This window comes from Odocoileus virginianus, chromosome 18 (assembly GCF_023699985.2).
Source record: "Odocoileus virginianus isolate 20LAN1187 ecotype Illinois chromosome 18, Ovbor_1.2, whole genome shotgun sequence".
Taxonomy (NCBI): Eukaryota; Metazoa; Chordata; class Mammalia; order Artiodactyla; family Cervidae; genus Odocoileus; species Odocoileus virginianus.
The window spans coordinates 20,484,418-20,512,389 of record NC_069691.1 but is presented as its reverse complement, the minus strand read 5'-3'; the positions used below and the strand labels follow the sequence as shown (position 1 = coordinate 20,512,389).

Below are 27,972 nucleotides of genomic sequence, written 5' to 3'. Positions count from 1 at the left end.
TTTTTTTTTCTTTTTTCTTTTTTCCTTTTTTTCTACTCTGTTGTAGTTGTTGGTTTTATTGGCTCTGTGAAATCCAATTAAGCTTTTGAACTTTTCATTTTCTCAGTCACATTTTTTATTGTTGTTATAAACCTCTGCCTTTACATTGGGCTTTTGCAGTTCTGTGCAGTTTTCCTTTTTTTTTTCTTTTTTCTTTCATCTTCTATTTTTTTTCTCTTTTTTATAATTTTAATTTTTTAGAACATTTATTTTTTCTACATTTATTCCTTTGTTTGCCTTTCTCACTGTTCTTCTCCCCTTGCAGTTACTCTTTAATGTATATAAATCTCCATCTACCTCTATTTAACTTTGCATATCTATTCTTTCTTTCTTTCCTTTCATCTTAACATATTTGTTAGATTTGTTTTCATTTCTTTATTACCCACTTGACACCTTGCTTTAGTTTTGTTTTCCAGTTTGTGCTTTAGTTAGTTTTGTTATTAACTGGTAAGTATAATTTTTGATTTCCCTTGTTTGCCGGCTCAATCTATTGTACTTTATTTTTGTTGTACTGTTTTAACTTTGCTCATGGGTATAAATGTATATGTGTATATTCCATTATTTTAATTATTGTTTGCCTTATTTTGTAACTGCCATTTGTCTGGGGTTCATCTTTGGTTTTTGTTTTCAGATATTTGTTTTAATCTCACTTAATGACATAACATACCAGGAATCTCTGTTCCTGACCAGAGATCAATCTCTGAGCCATTGGAGTGGGACCACTGACTCCAAGACTACCAGAGAACTAACCCTAGGGAGTATCAAATAGTAAGAACACACACACAAACAAAACCGATTGAATACAAGACCCAATACCACCCAACAAGACCCGATACCACCCAGTAGCACCATGTACAGGACACCTCATCTAAACAACAAACAAAACAAAAATGCAAACCCAATCATCAGCAGATAGAATTACCACCTCACTCAACCTTGCCCATCAGAGGAAAAACAAACAAACAAAAACTCAGCAAAAATCTTACCCTATAAGAAGCTTACAGAAACCACTGGCCCAACCTTAGGAGGGCAGAAACCAAAAGGAAGAAAGAATTCAACCTTCTTCAAGGAAAGAATTCAACTTTCCTTGAAGCCTGGGCAAAGGAGACAGAAAACACAAAAAGTTTAAAAAACAATAATGAAAAGGCAGGGAAATACTACACAAATGAAGGAACAAACTTGAAACACAGAAGTCCAAATAAATGAAGAGGAAATAGGCAAACTACCTGAAAAAGAATTCAGAATGATGATAGTAAAGATGATAAAAAACCTTGAAAACAAAATGGAGAAAATGCGAGAATCAATTAACAAAGACCTAGAAGAATTAAATACTAAACATACAGCGGCAAACAGCCCAATTACTGAAATTAAAAATACTATAGAAGGAATCAGTAGCAGAATATCTGAAGCAGAAAAATGAATCAGTGAGCTGGAAGATAAAATGGTAGAAATAACTCTGAAGAGCAGAATAAAGTAAAAAGAGTGAAAAGAACTGAGGACAGTCTCATAGACCTCTGGGACCACATTCAAACATGCTCCAACATTCAAATTATAGGGGTCCCAGAAGAAGAACAGAAAAAGAAAGGGTATAAGAAGTTTTGAAGAGATTATAGTTTAAAATTTCCCCAACATGGAAAATGAAATAATCAATCAAGCCCAAGAGGCACAAAGAGTCCCATACAGGATATACCCAAAGGGAAACACCAAGACACATAGTAATCAAACTGACAAAGACTAAACACAAAGAATATTAAAAGCAGCAAGGGATAAGCAAGAAGTAACATACAAAGGAAACCCCATATGCTTAACAGCTGACCTTTCAGGAGAAATTCTGCAGGCCAGAAGGGAATGGCAGGATATATTTAAAGTATTGAAAGGGAAAGATCTACAACCAAGATTACAGTACCCAGCCAGGATCTCCTTCAAAATTGATGGAGAAATAAAAAGCTTTTCAGACAAGCAAAAGTTAAGAGAATTCAGTACCATCAAACCAGTTTTACAACAAATGTTAAAGGGACTTTATATGGTCAAGAAATACAAGAGAAGAAAAAAGATCTACAAAATCAACCCCAAACAATTAAGAAAATTTCAATAGGAACATATATACCAATAAATACTTTAAATGTAAATGGATTAAATGTACTAACCAAAAGACATAGACTAGCTGAATGGATACAAAAAACAAGACCCATAAATATGCTGTCTGAAAGAAACACACTTCAGACCTAAAGACACATGTAGACTGAAAATGAGAGTATGGAAAAATAAATTCCATGCAAATGGGAAACAAAAGAAAGCTGGAGTAGAAATCCTCATATCAGACAAAATAGATGTTAAAAAAAAGAAGATTACAAGAGATAAGGAAGGACACTACATAATGATCAAGTGATCAATCCAAGAGGAAGACACAACAATTTTAAGTATCTATAGACTCAACATAGGAGCACCTCAATACATGAGACAAACACTATCAGACCTAAAAGGAGAAATTGACAGTAACACAATAATAGTAGGAGACTTTAACACCCCACTCACACCAATGGACAGGTCATCAAAACAGAAAATTAATAAGGAAACACAAGTCTTAAATGATACATTAGATGAGATGGATCTCATTGATATCTTAAGGACATTCCATACAAATGCAGAAGATTGGATTGAGAAGAAGGCAAACACCTTCTTCTCAAGTGCACATGGAACATTCTCCAGGATAGACCACATCTTGGGTCACAAATCAAAACTTAGTAAATTTAAGAAAATTGAAATTTTATCAGGGATCTTCTCTGACCACAGTGCTATGAAACAAGATATCAGTTTCAAGAAAAAAGCTGTAAGAAACAGAAACACATGGAGATTAAACAACACGTTTCTAAATAACCAACAGGTTACTGAAGAAATCAAAAGGGAAATCAAAACTTTTCTAGAAAGAATGACACTGGGAAGACCCAGAGGGATCGGGTGGAGAGGGAGGTGGGAGGGGGGACTGGGATGGGGAATACATGTAAATCCATGGCTAATTCATTTCAATGTATAACAAAAACTACTGTAATGATGTAAAGTAATTAGCCTCCAACTAATAAAAATAAATGGAAAAAAAAATAAAAATAAAAAAAAAGAAAGAATGACAATGAAAACATGACAACTCAAAACCTATGGGATGCAACAGAAGCAGTTTTAAGAGGGAAGTTTATAGCAATACAATCCTACCTCAAGAAACAACAACAACAAAAAAAAATAGAATAGACAATCTAACTTTACACCTAAAACAACTGGAAAAGAAGAAAAGAAACCCAAAGTTAGTAGAAGAAAAGAAATCATTAAGATCCAAGCAGAAATAAGTGAAAAAGAAATGAAAGAAACAGTAGTAAAGATTAGTAAAACTAAAAGCTGCTTCTTTGAGAAGGTAAACAAAATTGACAAACCTTTAGGCAGACTCATCAAGAAAAAAAGAAGAATTGAATCAACAAAATTAGAAATGAAACAGGAGAGGTTACAACAGGACAACAAACAATGCAGAAATACAAAGGATTATAAAAGACTATTATGAAAAACTTTATAGTAATAAAATGGATAACCTGGAAGAAATGGACAGATTCTTAGAAAAGTTCAACCTTCTAAGACTGAACCAGGAAGACCTAGAAATTAGGAACAAGATAGCACTGAAATTAAAGATGTGAACAAAAATCTCCCAGAAAAACAAAAGCCCAAGGCCAGATGGCTTCACAGGAGAATTCTGTCAAACATTTAGAGAAGAGCTGATGCCTGTCCTTCTAAAATTCTTTCAAAAAATCACAGAGGAAGTTCCAAACTTGAATACTCATTCTATGAGGCCACCATCACCCTGATAACAAAACCAGACAAAGACAACACTAAAAAGGAAAACTACAGGCCAATATCACTGATGAACATAGATGCAAAAATCCTCAACAAAATTTTAACAACACAAGTAACACATCAAAAAGCTCATACATCATGATCAAATTGGGTTTATTCCAAGGGATGCAAGGATTCTTCAATATATGCAAATCAATCAATGTGATACACCATATTAACAAATTGAAAGATAAAAATCATATGATCATCTCAATAAATGCAGAAAAAGCCTTTGACAAAATTCAGCACCCATTTATGATAAAAACTCTTCAAAAAATGGGCATGGAAGGAAACTACCTCAAGATAGTAAAGGCCGTATATAATAAAACTACAGCAAGCATTATTCTCAGTGGTGAAAAACTGAAAGCATTCCCCCTAAGATCAGGAACAAGACAAGGGTGTCCACTTTCACCACTATTATTCAACATAGTTCTGGAAGTCCTAGCTACAACCATCAGAGAAGAAAAAGAAATAAAAGGAATCCAGATCAGAAAAGAAGAAGTAAAGCTCTCACTGTTTGCAGGTGACATGATACTGTACATAGAAAACCCTAAAATAGTATCAGAATATTGCTAGAGCTAATCAGTGAATTTAGCAAAGTTGCAGGATACAAAATCAATATGCAGAAATCCCTTGCATTTCTGTATACTAACAATGAAAAATCAGGAAGAGAAATTAAGGAATCAATCCCACTCACCACTGCAACAAAAAGAATTAAATATCTAGGAATAAACCTACCTAAGGAGACAAAAGAAATATACACAGAAAATATAAGATACTAATGAAAGAAATCAAAGATGACATAAACAGACAGAGAGATATTCCATGTTCTTGGGTAGGAAGAATCAATATCGTGAAAACGACTTTACTACCAAATGCAATCTACAGATTCAGTGTAATCCCTATCAAATTACTAATGGCATTTTTCACAGAACTAGAGCAAACAATTTCAAAATTCATACAGAAACACAAAAGACCCTAAATAGCCCAAGCAGTCTTGAGAAAGAAGAATGGAGCTGGAGGAATCAACTTTCCTGATTTAAGATTATACTACAAAGCTACAGTCATCAGGACAGTATGGTACTGGGCACAAAAACAGAAATATAGACCAATGGAACAAGACATTGTGCCAAGAAATAAACCCATGCACCTATGGGTAGCTTATTTTTGACAAAGGAGGCAAGAATATACAATGGGGCAAAGACAGCCTCTTCAATAAATGGTGCTGGGAAAACTGGACAGCTACATGTAAAAGAATGAACTTAGAACACTTCCTAACACCATACACAAAGATAAACTCAAAATGGATTAAAGACCTAAATGTAAGACCAGAAACTATTAAACTCTTAGAGGCACAGGCAGAACACTCGATGACATAAGTCAAAATAAGATCTTCTATGACCCACCTCCTAGAGTAATGGAAATAAAAACAAAAGTAAACAAGTGGGACCTAATTAAACATAAACGTTTTTTCACAGCAAAGGAAACTATAAGCAAGATGAAAAGACAACCCTCCAAATGGAAGAAAATAATAACAAATGAAACAACTGACAAAGGACTAACTTCAAAAATATATAAGCAGCTCATACAACTCAATACCAGAAAAACAAACAATCCCATCAAAAAGTGGAAAAAAAGACCTAAACAGACATTTCTCCAAAGAAGACATACTGATGGCTAACAAACACATGAAAAGATGCTCAATATCGCTCATTATTAGAGAAGTGCAAATCAAAACTACAATGAGATATCACCTCACACTGGTCAGAATGGTCATCATCAAAATGTCTACAAACAATAAATGCTGGAGAGGGTGTGGAGAAAAGGGAACTCTGTTAGTGGGAATGTAAATTGATACAGCCACTGTGGAAGACAGTATGGAGATTCCTTAAAAAGCTAGCATTAAAACCACCATATGATCCCGCAATCCCACTCCTAGGCATATACCCTGAGGAAACCAAAACTGAAAAAGGCTCATGTATCCCATTGTTCATTGGAGCACTATTTACAATAGCTAGAACATGGAAGCAACGTAGATGTCCATTGACAGATGATTGGATAAAGAAGTTGTGGTACATATACACAGTGGAATATTACTGAGCCATAAAAATGAACATATTTTGAGTCACTTCTAATGAGGTGAATGGACCTAGAACCTATTACACAGAGTGAAGTAAGTCAGATAGATAAATATCATTTTCTAATGCATATATACAGAATCTAGAAAAATGGTACTGAAGAATTTATTTACCCGGTAACAGTGGAGAAACAGACATAGAGGATAGCCTTATGGGGAGAGGAGAGGAGAGGGTGAGATGTATGCCAAGAGTAACATGGAAACTTACATTACCATATGTAAAATAGATAGCCAACGGGAATTTGCTCTATGGCTCAGGAAACTCAAACAGGGGCTCTGTTCAACCTAGAGGGGTGGGATAGAGAGGGAGATGGGAGGGAGGTTCAAAAGGGAGGGGATATATGTATACCTGTGGCTGATTCATGTTGAGGTTCGACAGAATACAACATAATTCTGTAAAGCAATTATCCTTCAATAAAATAAATTTTTAAAAATAGGCAGAAAAAGATAAAGTTATAAACCTTTAGTCAGGATATTAAGAAAAAGAAAGATGACGACTCAAGTCAATAAAATCGAAGTGAAAAAGAAGTTAGAGCTGATACCACAGAAAAACAAAGGGTCATAAGAGACTACCACTAACAACTATATGCCAATAAATTGGGCAACCTAGAAGAAATGGACAAATTTCTAGAAATGAATAATCTTCCAAGACTGAACCAGGGAGAAATAGATAATATGAACAGACTAATTACCAGTAATGGAAAAATATGTACTGTAATTTTTAAGAGTGATTTTTAATATTCTGATTTTTTGACTTTATAAGTATTATATAATATGGATTAATACGGAATTGAGTCCCACATTGTTTGCATGTATTTATTGGATAATTTTCTGGAGATCCCTAAACTGTCCATCTTTAAAAACAAAAAGAAAAACAAAAATGCAAACTTGTCTATAAAGCCATTGATTCAACTCCAGATTAGTCATCAGCCATTTTTGTGACCCATATGTTTACACCTTTGGCTTTAAAATGTTTTTTGCTTTTGCTAATGTAAAAGTATTCTTTACCTAAATAGTTATCTAATCTAATATGCTGTTAGTGCTTACTGGGCCCCATGTCTTTATCTCTTTGGAAGCAGTCTTTCCTGGTAGACTGTTTTTTCCCCTACCATTCCAATGAATTTTATTCTTTAAATTAACATATGGTTGGAACTATTTAACTGAGAAAGTCGTGAAGAAAAATAAAATGCCTTTATTTAGGAATAGTATGAAAACTGAACTTTCTTGCTCTTTTCACTATCACTTTCTTCTGTTTATGTTTTCTTTCTTCCCTAATGTGCTATTTGCCTGTGTCATTTTTTGTTCTTGTTGTTCGTTGGCAACTCAGTGCTATTTGTTGAATTTTAGTTTGTGCTCACCTTTGTAGCTCAACTGGTAAAGAAACCACCTGCGAGACCTTGATTCGATTCCTGGGTTGGGAATATCTCTTGAAGAAGGGATAGGCTACCAACTCCAGTATTCTTGGGCTTCCCTGGTGGCTCAGATGGTAAAGAATTTGCCAGTGGGAGACCTGGGTTCATTCCCTGGGTTGAGAAGATCCCATAGAGAAGGAAGGGAACGCCAGTATTCTTGCCTGAAGAATTCCTTGGACAGAGGAGCCTGGTAGGCTACAGTCCATGGGGTTGCAAAGAGTCGGACATGACTGAATGACTTTAATTTTAACTTTTACTTCATCAGATCCTTACTGAGAATTTACTATGTGCCAGTCATTGTGATAGAGGAAAAGAAGAAACAGATATTGTTCCTCCTTTCATGGGACTTACATAAAAAACCCAATTCTCCCTCTGTCCTCTACATCAGAACTAGCCTAGTCTTTGCAGGGAAAGCACATCTTGTACTAAGATGTAAATGGATGACAAAATAATGACATTTAAATTATAAACTACAGTGCTTAGGAATAGGCCGAGCATTAGGTCAGAGGGATTGTTCTCCCTTGTGAGGTTCCATTCAAATCATCAGGCAAGTGGTAAGTAGATTTAGATGTGCTCTCCCAGCAACTGTTAAATTGACTGCAGTCTGCCTTACCAACAGGCAGGGGCAACTTGGTAAATAATACCTTTTGTTTACTGAGTGAAAAACCGTGGAGACATCAGAGAAAATCAATTAAGGAAATAAGATCCCTGTCTATTATTCTGATAAGACCATCTGTTAAAATTTTGAGAAGGACACTGGTTCCTAGGTCTATCACTACAGCTCACTTATTTGTATATCATAGAAACTGGTGTTTTGAGGAGAGCAGGACAGGTCAATAATTTTAAAAATCACTTTTAATAAGAAAATAAACTTTAAAATTTTAGACAGTGGATGAATTTTCTTTTTAATTAACTCTCACAACACTGTTTTGATAGTTCTAAAAAATATATAATCATTATTCCATGTTATGTTATTTTCTTTAATTTCTTTCTTCTCTATTTTTACTTTCCTTTAATTTGTTTTCTGATTTGAAAACTCTCTCAGTTCCATGATAATTAAAATCATTATCTTTCATAGTCACTAAACTTTTTTCTTGCTTTATTTATTCCTTTGTTTTAAAAATTTTACCCAGGAACTATAAGTAACATGTTTTGTTAAAAAGGATTCAAATAGTATAGAAGCATGCAGACAAAATAAGTGAAGGTTATTTTATTGTCATCCTTGTCACTGAGTACCATTGTAAGTTTTCTTTTACCATACTTTTAAAAATTACATAATTCAGCCAGGCATCAGCTCAAAATTCTCTAAACTGATTTCAAAGTATAAATTATTTAATATTTCTTAGACCATGAAGTGTTTTATAAATTTAACATACTATCTAATAAATTGCATTTTTAATTAAAGGAAAAGGTAAATAGTGCAATAATTTATTCAGTGGAATCAAGAATGTTGATTAATTATTGTTTTACCAATATACTGTATTTGCTTTTAAATACTATAGTCATTATAGATAAATTGCTGAAAGAACCTTGGCTATTGTATATATCCTGGGCTCTTGTGAAATAGATTTTGGATTCTAGTATTTGATACCAGTTAATATGCTCCTATTTTTGATTAGGTGATTTACCCAATGACTTTTAGTCTTTATGTTCTTTAATATTTGTGTTTTCAATTTACCTTGTACCTTAAATATCCAAACATTTTCAGGAAGAGATAGCATTTTACTCCCCCAGACTTAACATTTAAGAGGAAATTAAAGATTTTGGTTGGCATATATGGCTTAATTAAGGAGTATTAGTGGAAATACAAGGGAGGAAGGGAGAAGTGATTCTGAATCACTTATCCCTGGGAATCCTGAAACCATATGGAGGTGGAAAGTAGTAATAACAATTGTTTTGGAGTCTATCTGGATTAGTTTCCTATTGCTGTGTAACAAATTACAAAAAACTTAGTGGCTTAAAACAACACCCATTTATTATCTCATAATTTCTGTAAGTCAAAATCTGAGTGGATGCAACTGGGTTCTCTGTTTTACGTCTCACAGGATGGATATTAAGGTGTCTATCACACCAGAGTTTTTTGTAGTGGTCCTAGGATTAATTCATTTTCAAACTCATTCAGGTTGTTCATTTCACGTCACTTCAGTTGCTCAGTCATGGCCGGCTCTTTGTGACCCCATGGACTGAAGCATGCCAGGCTTCCTTACCCATCACCAACTCCTGGAGTTAACTCAAGCTCATGTCCATTCAGTCAAGTGATGCCATACAACCATCATGTCGTCCATCATCCCCTTCTCCTCCCACCTTCAATCTTTCCCAGCATCAGGGTCTTTTCGAATGAGTCAGTTCTTCACATCAGGTGACCAAAGTATTGAAGTTTCAAGTTCAGCATCAGTCCTTCCGATGAACAGTCAGGACGGAATTCCTTTAGGATGGACTGGTTGGATCTCCTTGCAGTCCGAGGGACTCTCAAGAGTCTTCTCCAACACCACAGTTCAAAAGCATCAATTCTTTGGTGCTCAGCTTTCTTTATAGTCCAATTCTCACATCCATACATGATTACTGGAAAATCCATAGCTTTGAGTAGATGGACTTTGTTGGCAAAATAATGTCTCTGCTTTTTAATATGCTATCTAGGGTGGTCATACCTTTTCTTCCAAGGAGCAAGCATCTTTTAATTTCATGACTGCAATCACCATCTGCAGTGATTTTGGAGCCTAAGAAAATAAAATCTGTAACTGTTTCCATTGTTTCCTCATCTATTTGTCATGAAGTGATGGGACCAGATGCCGTGATCTTAGTTTTCTGAATGTTGAGCTTTAAGCCAACTTTTTCACTCTACTCTTTCACTTTCTTCAAGAGGCTCTTTAGTTCCTGTTTGTTTTCTGACATAAGGGTGGTATCATCTGCATATCTGAGGTTTGATATTTCTCCCCGCAATCTTGATTCCAACTTGTGCTTCATCCAGCCCGGCATTTTGCATGTGTACTCTGCATATAAGTTAAATAAGCAGGGTGACAAAATACAGCCTTGACATACTGAAGCCTGACTTAGAGAATTTTGAGCATTACTTTGCTAGTGTGTGAGATGAGTGCAGTTGTGTGATAGTTTGAGGCTAAGTCAGTCTCAATTTTAACTTCAATTGTGCCATGTAACACAATCATGGTAGATATCTCTCATCACTTTCATAGGTTACAGGGATGCAGGTTTGGAATCTGAGAGATTTTCAGAAATCTACCTACCACATCACTTTGAAAAATAGCATCAAGCTTCATAATAGGTGCTCATAACCAGTGAGTTACGGTGAAGCTTATAACTCACATATGAAAGGACATTAAAGAGGCCTAAATTTAAAAATGAGATTTTTTTTTTTCTACAAAGGATATGTGGTGAGATTATTGTGTTTCTGGATGGATAGACTCCATATTATGCAGAATTCATTTCTTTCCCAAACAAATGCACAGTTCAACATAGTCCAACCGAAACATCCATCAATGTTTTCTTAAAATTTACAAGGCTAATCTTAAAGTTAATGGAAAAGCAATATACACAAGAATAGCCATAGAGGACTTGTTCTACTAACCTTATAAAATGCTGCAAAGCTATAGTAATAAGAACTGAAACAGACCAGGAGTAAATAAACAAATCCAGATACAAATGAGAACTTAGTTTATGATAAATATACTGTTTCAAATAAGAAAAACAGATAATGCAATAAATACATTGATGCAAATATTGCAATGGTGTTGAGAAAAACTGATTATCTGTTTAGAAAATACAAAGATATACCTTTGTCTTAAAACCCAAAATATATTCTAGAAATAATCAGTTTTAAAACTTCATAACCAATAGAAACAAAAGCTGGAGAATATTTTTTCATAATCTTAAAAGGAGGAAGATCATCTTATGTAGAATATAAAACATCACAAGGTTTATAGAAAAAAAGTTGATATATTTTGCCAAGTAATAGTTAACAAACACCATAAGTAAAGTTGAAGGAAAAAAATATCAAGTTCATTGGAATAAAAATTTCATCATGTTTATTAACAAGATTCTGTAAATCATTCAGGGAAGAGAGTACAATAGTTAAATGGACATAGGATATGGATAGGCTGTTCACAAAACATGAGAACGCAATGGCCAGTAAACATATGGACAGGATTGACGCCATAAAATGTTTGATTAAAAGTTAGGTGTATTCTTTTTTTATAGTATTTTTTATAATGGAGAAAAAGTAGCCTGAATATTCATCATTAGTGGAATGGTTAAGTGATTTAGCTGTGCTATAGGTACTATGAAACCAATAAAAATAGTTTTGCACGTACGAATACATACTACAAATATACTTGAAAAGAGCTCTGAATATATCAGTAAGATGAAGACAAGTATGTAGCAGGAAAGCATATTCTCTTTCACCTGAATCATAGATGTACTATTGAACAAAATGGTGTTGTATCAGATATATAAGTTCAGCACTGTATTTTCCCTTATGTTTAGGTTGGGCCCTATGGCATATTTCTGGATAGTGGGTTGTGAGCAAAAGTGGCATGTATTACGTGTGAGTCAAGGTATTTAGGAGACATTATGCCACCTCTATAGTCTCTTAGCTCCTCTAAAGCTACATCAAGGTCACACAGGTACAGAATGGTAGAGCCTTGTTAACCGGGGTCTCTAAAGTGAGCATGTGGATCTTGGGCTCCTTGTACCCTCTATAGGTAGGTAACAGGATTTAAAGCATGGACCTTTGAGAGCTGTCTCTTGTAGCAAATAGTGTTAACTTTCCTGGCTAGTATGAAGAAAAAAACACACACTGTTAGGATGTTAGAAGAACACTACGAACAAAGCTAGTGGAGATGATGGAATTCCAGCTGAGCTATTTCAAATCCTAAAAGATGATGCTGTTAAAGTGCTGCACCCAATATGCCAGCAAATTTGGAAAACTCAGCAGTGGCCACAGGGCTGGAAAGGGTCAGTTTTCATTACAATCCCCAAAAAATCAAGGCAAAAGAATGTTCAAACTACCACACAATTGCACTCATCCCACACACTAGCAAAGTAATGCTCAAAATTCTCCAAGCCAGGCTTCAGTAGTACATGAATCAAGAACTTCCAGATGTTTAAGGTGGATTTAGGAAAAGTAGAGGAACCAGAATCAAATTGCCAACATCCATTGGACAATAGAAAAAGCAAGAAAGTTCCAGAAAAACATCTACTTCTGCTTTATTGACTATGCCACAGCTGTTGACCGTGTGGATCACAAACTGTGGAAAATTCTTAAAGAGATGGGAATACCAGACCACCTTACCTGCCTTCTGAGAAGTCTGTATGCATGTCAAGAAGCAACAGTTAGAACTGTACATGAAACAGCAGACTGGTTTGAAATTGGGAAAAGAGTACATCAAGGCTGTATTTTGTCACCCTGCTTATTTAACTTATATGCAGAGTACACATGTGAAATGCTGGGCTGGATGAAGCACAAGCTGGAATCAAGATTGCCGGGAGAAATATCAATAACCTCAGAAATGCAGATGACAGCACCCTGATGGCAGAAAGCGAAGAGGAACTAAAGAGCCTCTTGATGAAAGTGAAAGAGGAGAGTGAAAAAGTTGGCTTAAGACTCAACATTCAAAAAGCTAAAATCATGGCATCTAGTCCCATCACTTCATGAAAAATAGATGGGGAAACAATGGGAATAGTTACAGATTTTATTTTCTTGGGCTCCTAAATCACTAAATTAAAAGAAGCTTGCCATGAAATTAAAAGATGCTTGCTCCTTGCAAGAAAAGCTATGACCAACCTAGACAGCATATTAAGAAGCAGAGACATTAATTTGCCAACAAAGGTAGGTCCATCTAGTCAAAGCTGTGGGTTTTCCAGTAGTCATGTATGGATGAGGAGTTGGACCATAAAGAAGGCTGAGCACCAAAGAATTGATGCTTTTGAACTGTGGTTTTGGAAAGAACTCTTGAGAGAGTCCCTTGGACTGCAAAGAGATCAAACCAGTCAATCCTAAGTGAAATCAGTCCTGAATATTCATTGGAAAGACTGATGCCGAAGCTGAAGTTCTAATACTTTGGCCACTTGATGCAAATAATTAACTCATTGCAAAAGACCCTGATGCTGGAAAAGATTGAAGACAGAAGGAGAAGGGGATGACAGAGGATTAGATGGTCTGATGGCATCACTGACTCAATGGATTGAGTTTGAGTAAGCTCCAGGAGGGAGAAGGCAATTGCACCCTACTCCAGTATTCTTGCCTGGAAAATCCCATGGACAGAGAAGCCTGGCAGGCTGCAGTTCATGGGATCGCTAAGAGTTGGACACGACTGAGTGACTTGACTTTCACTTTTCACTTTCATGCTTTGGAGAAGGAAATGGCAACCCACTCCAGTGTTCTTGCCTGGAGAATCCCAGGGACGGGGGAGCTTGCTGGGCTGCTGTCTATGGAGTCGCACAGAGTCTGACACAACTTAGCAGCAGCAGCAAGCTCCAGGAGTTGGTGATGGATACAGAAGCCTGGAGTGCTGCAGTCTATGTGGTCAAAGAGTCAGACACAACTGAGCAACTGAACTGAATTGTCGGAGGAATGCTTTTTGTCTTACAGTTAGTTAGTCATTATGTCCAGGAACAGGAATAGCTGGGAGTGTGAGCATGAAGCGGGAGGAGCCTGGTGGGCTGCAGTCCATAGAGTCGGAAAGAGTCAAACAGGACTGAGTGACTTGAACATAAACAGTCACGTTTTACTCTGATTATTCTTTTTGTTTGAATCTTATGCAACTGTATTTATGTATTACTTCTATTGTAATAGTATTAGAATAAATGAAATATTGCTAAAAAGTATGTGATACACCAAATTTCCTTCAAAACTAACTTGACTCTTGCTATGGTAGTATTATGACTACTGTATGCTCATTTAGGAATTTATGTAAGTAATAAGTTGATACAATGAAGCAACTAATTGATTGAATTCTGTGTGAAATGTAAAGTTCTCTAAATTGGAAAGCCTTTTGGTGGTCATTAAACTGTTTAATGGATTTTTATTTTTTCCAGAATCCACTATATTTTTATGTACTAGTTTTCTATAAAACTACTTACATTAATTTAATACAGAGAAAACATTATGTTTCTACCTAAAGTGAAAAAAAATGTGTCCTTTGACATAAATGGAAGATAAACATAAGCTATGTGTGTGTGTGTGTGTTAGTCGCTCAGTTGTATCCTACTCTTTTCACCCCGTGGACTGTAGCCCACCAGGCTCCTCCGTCCATGGGATTCTCCAGGCAAGAATACTGGAGTTGGTAGCCATTTCCTTCTCCAGGAGATCTTCCCAACCCAGGGATCGAACCCAGGTCTCCTGCATTGCAGGCAGATTCTTTACCATCTGTGCTACATGAAATGAAATATTATATGATTTGGCTAAATGCTTTTGCTGAACAACCATCCAACACTGGAGCCTCATTTCCAGAATCAGAGGTGGTAAAGATTGGAATGGATGAACTTAACTCAGATGACCATTATATCTACTACTGTGGGCAAGAATTCCTTAGAAGAAATGGAGTAGCCATCATAGTAGACAAAAGAGTCTGAAATGCCGTACTTGGATGCAGTCTCAAAAACGACAGAATGATCTCTGTTCGTTTCCAAGGCAAACCATTCAATATCACAGTAATCCAAGTCTGTGCCCCACCAGTAATGCTGAAGAAGCTGAAGTTGAATGGTTCTATGAAGACCTACAAGACCTTCTAGAACTAACACCCAAAAAAGATGTCCTTTTCATTATAGGGGACTGGAATGCAAAGGTAGGAAGTCAAAAAACATCTGAAGTAACAGTCAAATTTGGCCTTGGAGTATGGAATGAAGCATGGCAAAGGCTAATAGAGTTTTGCCAAGAGGACGCACTGGTCATAGCAAACACCCTCTTCCAACAACACAAGAGAACACTCTACACGTAGACATTACCAGATGATTAATACTGAAATCTGATTACATTCTTTGCAACTAAAGGTGGGGAAGCTCCATACAATCAGCAAAAAAAAAAAATGGGAGCTGACTGTGGTCATGAACTCATTATTGCCAAATTCAGAATTAAATTGAAGAAAGTAGGGACCACTAGACCATTCAGGTATGACCTAAATCAAATCCCTTATGGTTATACAGTGGAAGTGACAAATAGATTCAAGGGACTAGATCTGATAGAGTGCCTGATGAACTATGGATGGAGGATCCTGACATTGTACAGGAGGCAGTGATCAAGACCATCTGCAAGAAAACGTTATGCAAAAAAGGTAATTGGCTGTCTGAAGAGGCCTTACAAATAGCTGTGAAAAGAACAGAAGGGAAAAGCAAAGGAGAAAAGGGAAGTTACACCCATTTGGATGCAGAGTTCCAAAGAATAACAAGCAGAGATAAGAAAGCATTCCTCAGTGATCAATGCAAAGAAATAGAGGAAAACAATAGAATGAGAAAGACTAGAGATCTCTTCAAGAAAATTTGAGATACCAAGGGAACATTTCATGTAATGATGGACACAATAAAGGACAGAAATTTTATGGACCTGTATGGACCTAACAGAAGCAGAAGATATTAAGAGGTGGCAAGAATACACTGAAGAACTATACATAAAAGATCTTCACGACCCAGATAATCATGATGGCGTGATCACTCACCTAGGGCCAGACGTCCTGGAATGTGAAGTCAAGTGGGCCTTAGGAAGCATCACTATGAACAAAGCTAGTGGAGCTGATGGAATTCCAGTTGAACTATTTCAAATCATAAAAGATGATGCTGTGAAAGTGCTGCACTCAAAATGCCAGCAAGTTTGGAAAACGCAGTACTGGCCACAGGACTGGAAAAGGTCAGTTTTCATTCCAATGCAAAGTGAGGCAATGCCAAAGAATGTTCAGGCTACCACTCAATTGTACTCATCTCACATGCTAGTAAAGTAATGCTCAAAATTTTCCAAGCCAGGCTTCAACCATAGGTGAACCTTGAACTTCCAGATGTTTAAGCTGGTTTTAGAAAAGGCAGAAGAACCAGAGATCAAATTGCCAACATCCACTGGATCATCAAAAAAGCAAGAGAGTTCCAGAAAAACATCTACTTCTGCTTTATTGACTATGCTAAAGCCTTTGACAGTGTGGATCCCAACAAATTGTGGAAAATTCCTAAACAGATGGGAATACCAGACAACCTGACCTGCCTCCTAAGAAATCTGTATGCAGGTCAGGAAACAACAGTTAGAACTTGACATGTAACAACAGACTGGTTCCAAATAGGAAAAGGAATATGTCAAGGTTGTAGGCTGTCACCCTGCTTATTTAACTTCTATGCAGAGTACATCATGAGAAATGCTGGGCTGGATGAAGCACAAGCTGGAATCAAGATTGCCGGGAGAAATATCAATAACCTCAGATATGCAGATAATACCACCCTTATGTCAGATGCGAAGAGGAACTAAAGAGCCTCTTGATGAAAGTTGAAGAGGAGAGTGAACAAGTTGGCTTAAAGCTCAACATTCAGAAAACTAAGATCATGTCATCTGATCCCATCATTTCATGACAAATAGATGGGGAAACAATGGCAGACTTTATTTTTGGGGGCTCCAAAATGACTGCAGATGTTGACTGAAGTCATGAAATTAAAAGGCGCTTGCTCCTTGAAAGAAAGTTATGACCAACCTAGACAGCATATTTAAAAGCAGGGGCGTTACCTTGCCAACAAAAGTCCGTCTAGTCAAGGCTATAGTTTTTCCAGTAGTCATGTATGGATGTGAGAGTTGGACTATAAAGAAAGCTGAGCACTAAAGAATTCATGCTTTTGAGCTGTGGTATTGGAGAAGACTCTTGGAGTCCTTTGGACAGCAAGGAGATCCAACCAGTCCATTGTAATGAAGTCAGTCCTGAATATTCATTGGACAGACTGATGTTGAAGCTGAAACTCCAATACTTTGGCCACTTGATGGGAAGAATTGACTTATTTGAAGTGACCCTGATGCTGGGAAAGATTGAAGGAGGCAGGAGAATGGGACGACAGAGGATGAGATGGTTGGATGGCATCACTGACTCGATGGACATGAATATGAGTAAACTCCGGGAGTTGGTGATGGACAGGGACGCCTGGCGTGCTGCAGTCCATGGAGTTGCAAAGAGTTGCACATGGTAAGCAGCTGAACCAAAAGACTGAGACCTTTTCCTTGACATATCAGGATGCATCAAAGATAACTGAAAATGGAATAAATTCTTAGCATATGTTTTATAGTCATTTACTATCTTGCCTCTGTATCACTAGTATTATTAATCCCGTATTTTCAGAAACACTATATTTTAGAAAGAATTCTAGGATTGGATTCATAATCAAATCACTGCTACCTGTCACTGTATCTTTGGGTTGTCACTATATGTTGTATCTCCATTTATAAAATGGGGGCAAAAATGCCTACTGTTTAATTCATCTTAGGATATTTGTGAAGAACAAATAAAATAATATTGCATGTCACTATTAATACTTTCAGTGCTAGTTTAACAATCATATATAACTAAGGAATTCTTCTCTTTTAGGTTACAGTGCTTTGTCTGCTGACACTTAAGTTTAATAATTCATTCTGTTAATTTTGTGTACTCCACCCAAAGGGAATCAACATCTGTCCTATCTTGTAAATATACTTTATTACCATAGACACTGGGTGTATATATGAGTTTGCACCTATGCAATCTCACCATGGAATACATTCAAAATACATATTTTAATGGTGAGTCTCGAGTTGTGAAATGTATTTTGTGCAGTTAGATTTTCTGATGTGCTGCTTACATTTATTGATATTCCAAGTTTCTATAGATTCTATAGTAGATTGACTTTTTACTAGAAAGACTGGAGTAGCCTCCCATTACAAAGTCTTCTTCTAATATGGCAGTGAGATTGGTATACTGAGCTCATTTGCCCCATCAGGTCACCAGAGTGTTATTTACTGAATTTCTTTCCCTAGAAATTATTACTTAGTTTACTAGGCTGTTATTGATCTGTCCTGCTGGGCCCCAAGGGAAATAATGCTTAGTGTTTCATCATGACAGAAAATGTTCCTCACTTGTAGGAAGTAGTTGTTACTTTGTTATTTTTGATTCACAAAAGTAGGTTTATGTATTTTATGAAATATCTATCCAATTTGTTATTGAGAAATCCTTATAAGCTAAATCTTCTCTTAGCCACATCCCTGCTCCCAGAAACACTTCCACTCTTGTCCTCAGGAACTTGCTTCACCTTTCTCAGGCTACTTTTGTTCTGTGAAGCTAATTAGGTACTTTGGGGCGATAGATGGTAGGCAGTTGGGGTGATTCATTGAAATAATTCATTCCCCATTGATTCTCTCATTTTCATGTGATCAGAAGTATAAGAAAGTGAGCCAGGACCTTACTTACCACTGTACTATTAGCTTTCATATGACTATTTGAAGTCCAAGTATAACAATAATTTTCATAATAACTTTTAGTTGCCTGTAACAATCATATAATTTTAGTAAATAGTTCCTATATATTTGTTTACCTCTAGTCCTATTGAAGAAGCAGGCTTCATGATGTTTGTTGGATCTGAATGTGCTAGAAGCATCATTTATTTACATAGAGTCTGCTATAAGTAAAATATATCCCAAAATCTGAGTATTTCTGGAAAAAAAAAGTGCTACATAGTTTTTAAGTGAGAGTCAATTAACATAGGAAGAGTGAGTATCCTATTTAAATTTTACAATGTAAATGAACAGATTCCATTTTCTGCATAAAATGAACTCTGTCATTTAAATAAATAATATCCTATTTTCCAACATTTCATGTTCATCACATTCTTTGAAGTGGAGGGCTACCAGTCTTAGAAGATAAAACAGGAATTTTATAGTTATCATTGAATATCCCAGGAAGAACTTGGTAAATTAACAGTAAAGACCTAGGGAAACTTCTTGTTCTCTGCAAACATAAGGAGAATTTTAAGTAATAATTTTTTAACCTGTCCTGTCACTTAACCATTCTTTTTGTTCACCATGATCTTGTGATCAAGACGTATAACCATCCGGTACCTGCAAATGAGCTTTGAACATTCAAAATATTTGTGGGATTCTTTCTTGGCAAAATTTATTAAACACCTCTGTAATATATAATTTCATTTTAATTTTAACAGAGTGAAAACAGTGGTTTTAGGTTTTTTATTTCTGTTCCCATAACTGTGCTTGTAAAGAAATTCCCCTTAAATCTTTTGTTGTTGTTGCTTCTTTTTGAGGCAGTTCTAACGCTGTAGTCATTGAACTTCTTGACTATCTTTCCACAGTCCCTCAATTCCCTACAGTTGTTGTCGTCCAAAATTATTGAATTAGTTCTTTCTGTTTTCTCACAAGGTGGCTTTTCTAATTAACTCTCTGCTGCTACTCTGGATGTCTTCCTTCCCCTCTGCCCTTTTATTAATAGCTGTTCCAGTGTTGATCTTTTCCTTTCTGCTTCACTTTTGGTCAGCCACATAGCAGTCTCTAACATAGCTGTTCTAATATCCTCTGTTTTTAATCTTCTGAGAGCTCTTTCATATCTCTTGCGGGTTTATTAAAGTCATCTTAATGCAGTTTTTGACAGTTCTCCGTACTAAAGTTAGACGTTTGGTGCCAGCCACATGTGTAAGGAATGCTTTTATACAGGAAAGGCAATGAATATCTTGACATAATAAAGACATTTCTACAGAGACTAGTATTATTCTTAACTGACTAATAAGCTTAACAATTATAAATGATTTCATTTACTATTGAAAAGGATTACTGTTTTGAAGTGTGATTCATTTTATTTCTCTTGAAGCTCATCCAAAACAACATATTGTATAAATTTGTCCTCAAAATATACTAATTGATTCTGTTGAACCAGCGCATTTTCCTGTGGTATGTAGTTTGTTATGGTATTCACTTCTTTTTATAAACAATAAGAATTATAAAAATTCAGTGAAATAAGCAAAGGCATTTGTCATACTACATTTGAGTAGTAATGAGGTGCTTCCATTTAAGTGTGTATTGGTAAGAGTATTAATGTGCTTAATTCATCTAGTGTATAAATGTATATACATTGTTACATATATTTATATTTGGAGGATTTTTTTTTCCTCCAGTTGACAAAAAATGGATGAATTTCTTGTACAGAATGTTATGGTTTGACTTCATTCCCACCAACATTCTGATATGTATTAGGTAGCCTTTTAAAAATTAACCCAAGGTCATTTTTATTAAATAAACAATTAATTGTAGAAATTATTGATTTATTTCTGTTAATTCCATCTCTTTTCAATTCATATTTTTACCAATTTGTTGTTTATTAAAGTTCAAGTGGTGAAAATTATTAGTTCATCCTCTTTGGAAACACTTCTGAGAATTTATCTTGGAAATACAATAAAATTAAGAGAAAATTAATTTGCTGTAGAGTTTTTTAAATCATCTTCCTTTCCCCTGAGGACTTGGGTAGGGTAGGCAGTAAAATGTGACAGTTTATAGATTTCACAAAGATGGATGGAGAATACTGTTAAAGCCTACAGGATGCTAGTTTTCCTTTCTTTCAGCATTGCTGACCTGAACAGTTCCTGCACTGTGATTAGCAAATAAAATAGAAAATGAACTTACAAAAGATAGCAATTTAGTAAATATTTGAACAGAAATTAATATTTAACAAAAAGATGGTATAAAATAATATTTGAACACATTTGAGATCACAGTTAATTAGGAAAAAGAAAATAGCATGCAACTTCCTTTTAAATTTTTACCTTTGGTCTTTAATGTCACATTAAAGGGCATTAAAGTAATCATATCAGTTCACTTTGGAATCATGAGCATTTCTTGGTGTTTTTTTAAAAAATGAATACATGTTCACATTTAGAAAATATTATAAACTGCACAAATAGTCACTGGGCATTTCCTTTGCTAGGTACAGGTGTTATTTAATTATTGTGCAATATATATAGTATAAAGGTGTTGGGTTTTGGGAAACGTATCAAAATATACAAAATGGTCTACATGTGCACTTCCATCCTGTGACTGGATTTATAAGTCTCAATAGAGTTATTTTGTAGATATATCTCTCTTCCTAGATCTGAATAATTTTGAGATAGGAAAGGAGCATTTCTGCACCTCTCCAGTGACCTTTAACTAATGATGGAGCTCCACTTTCCCCTCCCCAACAAAGGAAAGACAGTCAAATAACCCTCAACTAAAAATTAAAAGGACCTTAATTTTTCATTGGTGAAATGAAACGTACAGACATAAATTAGTTATTTTTCCTTTCTTCTTTCTTTTTCTGCTTTTTTACTCCTCTTTTACTTCCTTCACTGTCATTATACCTTGAAAAAATACTTTATCAAACTATAGGCAATTCCATTTCTCATCACTAATTTGTTTCAAGGCCTCTTCAGCCTAGTTTGTGATTAGTCTGGATAATAAGGAAAATTGTGTTACCTCCAATATATGCTATAATTTATTATTTTTAGTGTTTTTCTATTTCTGCTTAAGTAAATGGGTCTCTGTTTACTTCATCAGTTCCTTAACTTGGTAGATAATGCGAAGAATTATGCCCTATTTTTACACTGTACAGTTAAGTCTCAGTGTAATCAAGAGCCATATTTATGTTTTGATGTGTTAGATGAGTTAGCCAGCATCTACTCAGAATTCTTTTCCAAGATTCATGACACTTTGAGTTTCATTTCTACTTCGATTATAGAATCTCATGATTTGAAGGAACTCTAGATGAACATTTATTGTACATATTTATGGCTAAAACCAAGTGGAATATAAAGATGAAAATTACACAGATATAGAAGACAAGATTCTTATTTCAAAGTATTTAATAATGATTCTCATTATTCAAAATGTATTATAATTATCACATATGCCTATGACATGCTTTGTGTTTATATTTAGTAGTTTTGGATTCTCACAAAAATTCTTTTTGACAGAGTAGATATAGTTTTTCTTTACACACAAAGAAATTAGTAGTTTAAAAAGCGAATTGACTTTCCCAATATATAAATAGCAAGTGTCAGCATTAAGACCTAAAATGAATTCTCCTATTTCCAAATTAACTGAATTTGCAACCATTCCATATTGGCCTCCACAAAGGAAACTAGTTAACATTCAATTCTTTCAGTTTTTCCTTCATGTTATTTTGAAACTGTTCTTAGATGCAAAGACATATAGGATGTATTATTTATTCTTGATAATTTTTTGATTAAATTTCCGTCTTTTTCTTTGGTAATATTGGTTGTCTTGAAGTCTACTCTGATGTTAACTTAGCCATTCTTTCTTGTGATTGGTGTTTGCCAAAGGCTGTCTTTTTATATCCTTTTATTTTTAACCTGTCTTTGTATATTTAAAATGTGTTCTGGTGGAAAGTATATAGTTAGAGTTTACATTTTTACCCAGTATGACAATCAAGATTTAAATTGAGTATAGTTTCTTTTGTGCTATTTTTGTCATACTTACATTTTATTTCTACATATGTGATAAGCCCTATTATATACATATTGTTATTTTTACTTTGCACAGGCAGTTATCTTTTATAGAAATTAAAAGATGAGAGAATAATTTAAAAGCCCCTTACCTACAAATTTACCATCTCGTGGTCCTCATTTCTTGTGTAAGTCCCCTTTTCCATCTGGAATTGTTTTTCTTTAGTCCAAAACTCTCTTTTGTGGTTCCCTTCACTGGAGGTCTGCTAGAGCAGAATGAATGATCTTAGTTTTTGTCTAAGAAAGGATTTCCTCTTCATTTTTGAAGAATATTTTACTGGTTATGGGATTCTTGATTGAAGTTTTTCTCTCATTGCATTAAATACATGCTATTTGATTATCTTAGGCTTGTATTTTTTGACTGGGAAGTTTTCAGTAATTTTAATACCTGTTGCCTTGTGTACAATGTCTCTGTTTTCTATCTGCTTAGGAATTTTTCTCCTTTAGCACTTTAATTATAGTGCACTTTACTGTGGTTTTCATTCGTCTATACATTGTCTTGTATATTAAGCTTCTTAGATCTGTTTATAGTTTTAATAAAATTGTAAGTTTATACCGCTCTTCCTTCAAATATATTCTCTGTTCTTCCTCTTCTGGGACTATAGTTACATTGTTTAGACTACTTGATATTTTTCCATTTTTCATTGATTCTCTGTTCTTCATTATTTCTTTTATTCTGTTCTGCAAATAGTTTTTATTGCTTGGTTTTCATCTTAACTTGTCTTTTCTTCTGCATTATGTAATCTGTCCATTCCATTGAGCAAATTTTTCATTTCAGATACTGTACTTTTCAACTCCACAAATTTGACTCAGTTCGTTATAGCTTCTTTCTTACCATGTTTGCATTTTCCTTTAAATCTCAAGTCTATTTAGAATAGTTGTTTTAACGTCTCTCTGCCACTTCATAACTTTCATTTCTAGATTTATTTCTATTGATGATTTTCTTCCTCACTAGCAATCACACTTTCCTGCTTCTTCATATGTCATAATTTTTTTTTTGAATGCTGGACACTGTGATTCTTATGGTTTTATATGTCTGGATTTTGATATCTTCCTTTACAAGTGTTAAATTTAGTTCCATATAGGCAGTTACTTGTGGATATTATCAAAGCTTTTATTTTAGATTTATTAGGATGGACCTAAAGTAGTTTTTGAGACACAGGAGATGCAGGTTCAATCCCTAGGTCGAGAAGATCCCCTGGAGGAGGGCATGGTGACCCACTCTAGTATTCTTCCCTGGAGAATCCCATGGACACAGAAGCCTGGTAGGCTATGGTCGATAGGGTTGCAAGAGTCAGACACGACTGAAGCAACTTAGCATGCACGCAAAGTAGTTTTATTCTAGACGTAGTTTAGTCCTTTTATCAATACTATGGCTCTGCCCTCTGGTGTTTCTACAGAATGTCCTAACTGTTCAATAAGGTCATGACACTATGGGTGGCTAGAACTTGAACATCTCTCTGTCCGCTGGACATGTGCAGCTTAGTATTCGGCATCAAGGGGATCTCTACGAACATTTCTGGATCTATTTCTCTACTTAACCTCCTTTCTGATACTGTCCTCAAGCTTCAGGTGAATCAGCCTTTCCCAAATTCAGTATCTCCTCACCTCAGTGAGGTCACGATGCTCTGCTTGGTTTCCCCATTCCTGCTGTACATTCTGCATCCTGGTCTCCAAGATCATCATAGGGTTCACTGTGTTTCTTTTCCTTCTGTTAAGGAACAGAATCGCATGATGCCTTTTTGTCGAATGACTGAAAATATTGTTTTACACATTTTGTCCACTTTTCTACCTGTTTACAGGGGGAGGGCATTTCCAATAGTGTTTACTCCATCATGGCCAGAAGTGAAAGTCCTTTCATATATTGAGATATATATTTGATATAAAAATACAGATATGAATTCATAAAGGATGTTAGTCATTTCTTCTCTCCCATCTCATTTAATGTCGCTCAGCAAAGTAACCATTTTTAGAAATTTAGTGTGCATCCTTCTATCTTCCTTTATATATTTAAGCACGTTTGTATGCACATGTGCCCATATATGCAGATATATATGTAAATCAAGTTACATTGTAAGTCTCTGGAGAAGGAAATGACAAGTCACTCTGGTGTTCTTGCCTGGAAAATCCCCTAGAGATAGGAGCCTGGTGGGCTACAGTTCATGGGGTTGCAAAGAGTTGGACACAACTGACCGAGTTAGCATGCACTGTTAAGTATTTTTCAGCAACGTTTTCACTTAGGATATGTCTTAGAGATCCTGCTAATATGGTATATATTAATCTTAATTTATTCTTTTATTATCAACCATATATTCTATAGAATGATCTTCTATGTTTAATTACTCCACTTTTGCAGTCATTAAGGCTTTTCCTTCTTATTCTTATAAGCTGTATTTTTAAAAATATTGACAGCAACTCTTCATATGGTGAATATTTCTGTAGAAGAAATCACAAAGGTGTCAAATCATTTGCCTGTTGGTAAATTGCTTTCCCAAGCAGTTTCTACATATTTATATTACAACTAAAACAGAAGACCCAGGGGTTTTCAAAAATGGTTGATTTCAGATCTAGGATAGATCTAAGAATTAAGAAAGATTACTGTGGTCATGAAAGCATTGCTGTGTGTGTGTGTGCTGTGCTTAGTCGCTCAGTTGTGTCCAAATCTTTGCGATCCCATGGACTGTAGCCCACCAGGCTTCTCTGTCCATGGGGCTTCTCCAGGCAAGAATACTAGAGTGGTTTGCCATGCCCTCCTCTAGGGTATCTTCCCAACCCAGGGATCGAACCCAGGTCTCCCGCATTGTGGATTCTTTACTGATGGAGACACCAGGGAAGCCCCCATGAAGGCACTACCATTAGTCAAAGGTGGGGCATTTGAGGGGAAAAAAATGATTGCTGTGTTCAAAAGCTAAAAATCTTAAAGGATACAAGCAAGATCAAACTGAAAACAACACTGGTCACCTTGGGGAGGGAGCTAAGGGAATAAAATCATTATTCTGAGTACCAATAAATAGTGAAATTATGCCTTTATCCTATTCTTCCTGTACAAATCTTAATTCAGAGTAGTCAAGTACTAATAAGAAGAATTCTTTTATAGAATGCTATTCATAAATGAAGAGATAATAGCAGAATCAGATCACCACAAGTTTGAAGCCTTTTATTAATAAAAGTAATCGCTACAGAAAATGGTCATCAGTGACTAGTGATATCCTGAAACATTATAACCAGTGAAACCAGCTGACAACACCTGAAGCTCTTGATCAAAAATACTGCAGAATGAGAGACAACCAGCTATTCAATGGCAGCTTATATGATGCAATAGTACACAGCTTTTTAAAAATTGAATCCCTGATCAGTCAGGGTCCCTGATCTAACTACTCATTTGTAGGAAATATAGAAGATAGAGGAATTTATTACGTGACATCTCAGGGATGCTATTAGGCAAATTTAGCATTCTAGAAATTCTAGTAGATAACTGATCTAGTTTTTTCAGTCATGAATAACTAACAAATATAAAAAGGATGGGAAACTATTAGAGACTAAAAGAGAAAGAAAGGAAATATCAACCAAATGTAACGGGTAGACCTTGTTTGGATCTGATTTGAGCAAGCCAACTTTTAAGAAAACATTGGAATAATTAGAGACATTTGAACAATCATGGGGTTTTATATGATATTAAGGAACTGTTAATGTTTTATTTATGATGTTAGTATTGTATTCATGTTAACAGTCGCTCTTTTCTGTTAAGAAAAAATGAAATATTACCAGTGAAATGCTGTAAGTTCTACACTTGCTTTTAAATAATCCTCTGAGGGGCTGAAGAGGAAGATTTGGTGACAGTTATTTATGTTGGATGATGAGTACATGGGGTTTATTATAGTATTTTTTTCTACATATAAGTATCTGAACTTTTCCACTGTGAATTTTTTAATTAAAAAATAAATGTACTTTCACAAGCCAGGTTGAAGAGAATTTCATCAACCATCAAAATAAGTTCAGAGCTTTCAGAATTTTCACTCTAAACACTTGAAGTGTGTATATACATACTTGCAAGAATGTTACTGAATTTATTCAGCATAAATGCTACTTTTGATTTGGACCTTTGGACCCAGCACATACTTATGCTGAAATTAGCATGAACCTAACAGTTTTCATTATGAAACATTCTTGGGTTTATCGATACCCTAGAAAAACCTTTGCAGTCAATCTGACACTGTGCCTTCGTTCTGTTACATGCGCCTCTCATCAGGTCTGATGTTTGCTTTCCAGGTGCAGCAGGTGCAGACTGTGCAGCAGGTGCAGCATGTCTATCCAGCTCAGGTGCAGTATGTGGAAGGAAGCGACACTGTCTATACCAACGGAGCAATGTAAGTTTATACGGGGAAGTCGTCTTCATTCCCCCACTCAGAGAAGAGGAATGCACTTCCTGACACCTTCTGCTCATCCCAAGTTATTTCCTTGTTTTCACAGTAAATTTTTTTTTTTAACCAGAGTATGATTATTGAACTTAAACTGACGTTTTGAGCCTTGTTTATGTTTGTTAAAAATATGCGCTCATTTTCCTTTGTAGAATATTTTTAAAATATTTTGAAATTTCTACACCAGTAGAATATTTTAAAATTTTACATTGTTGTACCCATGAAAGGTTTTCTCTAGGTTGAGAAAAACATACCCCCTTATTGGTGATTTCTGTATCATAATAATACCTTCTTAAATCTATGCTTCTTGTTTTTATCAATAAGGTGAATTTTTGTGTGTCTTCTGTAAAGTAATATAAATCTACTGTATTAGTAGATTAGGAGGAGGTTATTTTTTTTTTTTTTGCATTTATTAAATGAGGTACTTACCACTCTATGTAAAAGTGCCAGCTACTCAATAAATCTTATTTTCCTGTCTGAACTTCCCTTTCCTCCCCAACTCTCACTCCATCTCCTTTGCATCAACAATAATGTCAGTTTGTATATTTTTTTCTTTAGAGTTTTTCAGCCACTGTGAGATTCAGGATGT

The 27,972-nt window shown here is 35.4% G+C and overlaps 1 protein-coding gene across 9 annotated transcripts in view; it reads left to right on the top strand.

Moving 5' to 3' along the window:
- The window catches only part of RFX3 (regulatory factor X3), a 427,651-nt gene that overhangs the window by 278,903 nt on the left and 120,776 nt on the right, over nt 1-27,972 (top strand). For all 9 annotated transcript variants that reach the window (XM_020879415.2, XM_020879413.2, XM_020879414.2 and 6 more), the window contains one exon: nt 27,235-27,332. In XM_020879415.2, coding sequence (XP_020735074.1) covers nt 27,235-27,332 — 98 coding nt within the window. The remainder of the gene's footprint in view (nt 1-27,234; nt 27,333-27,972) is intronic.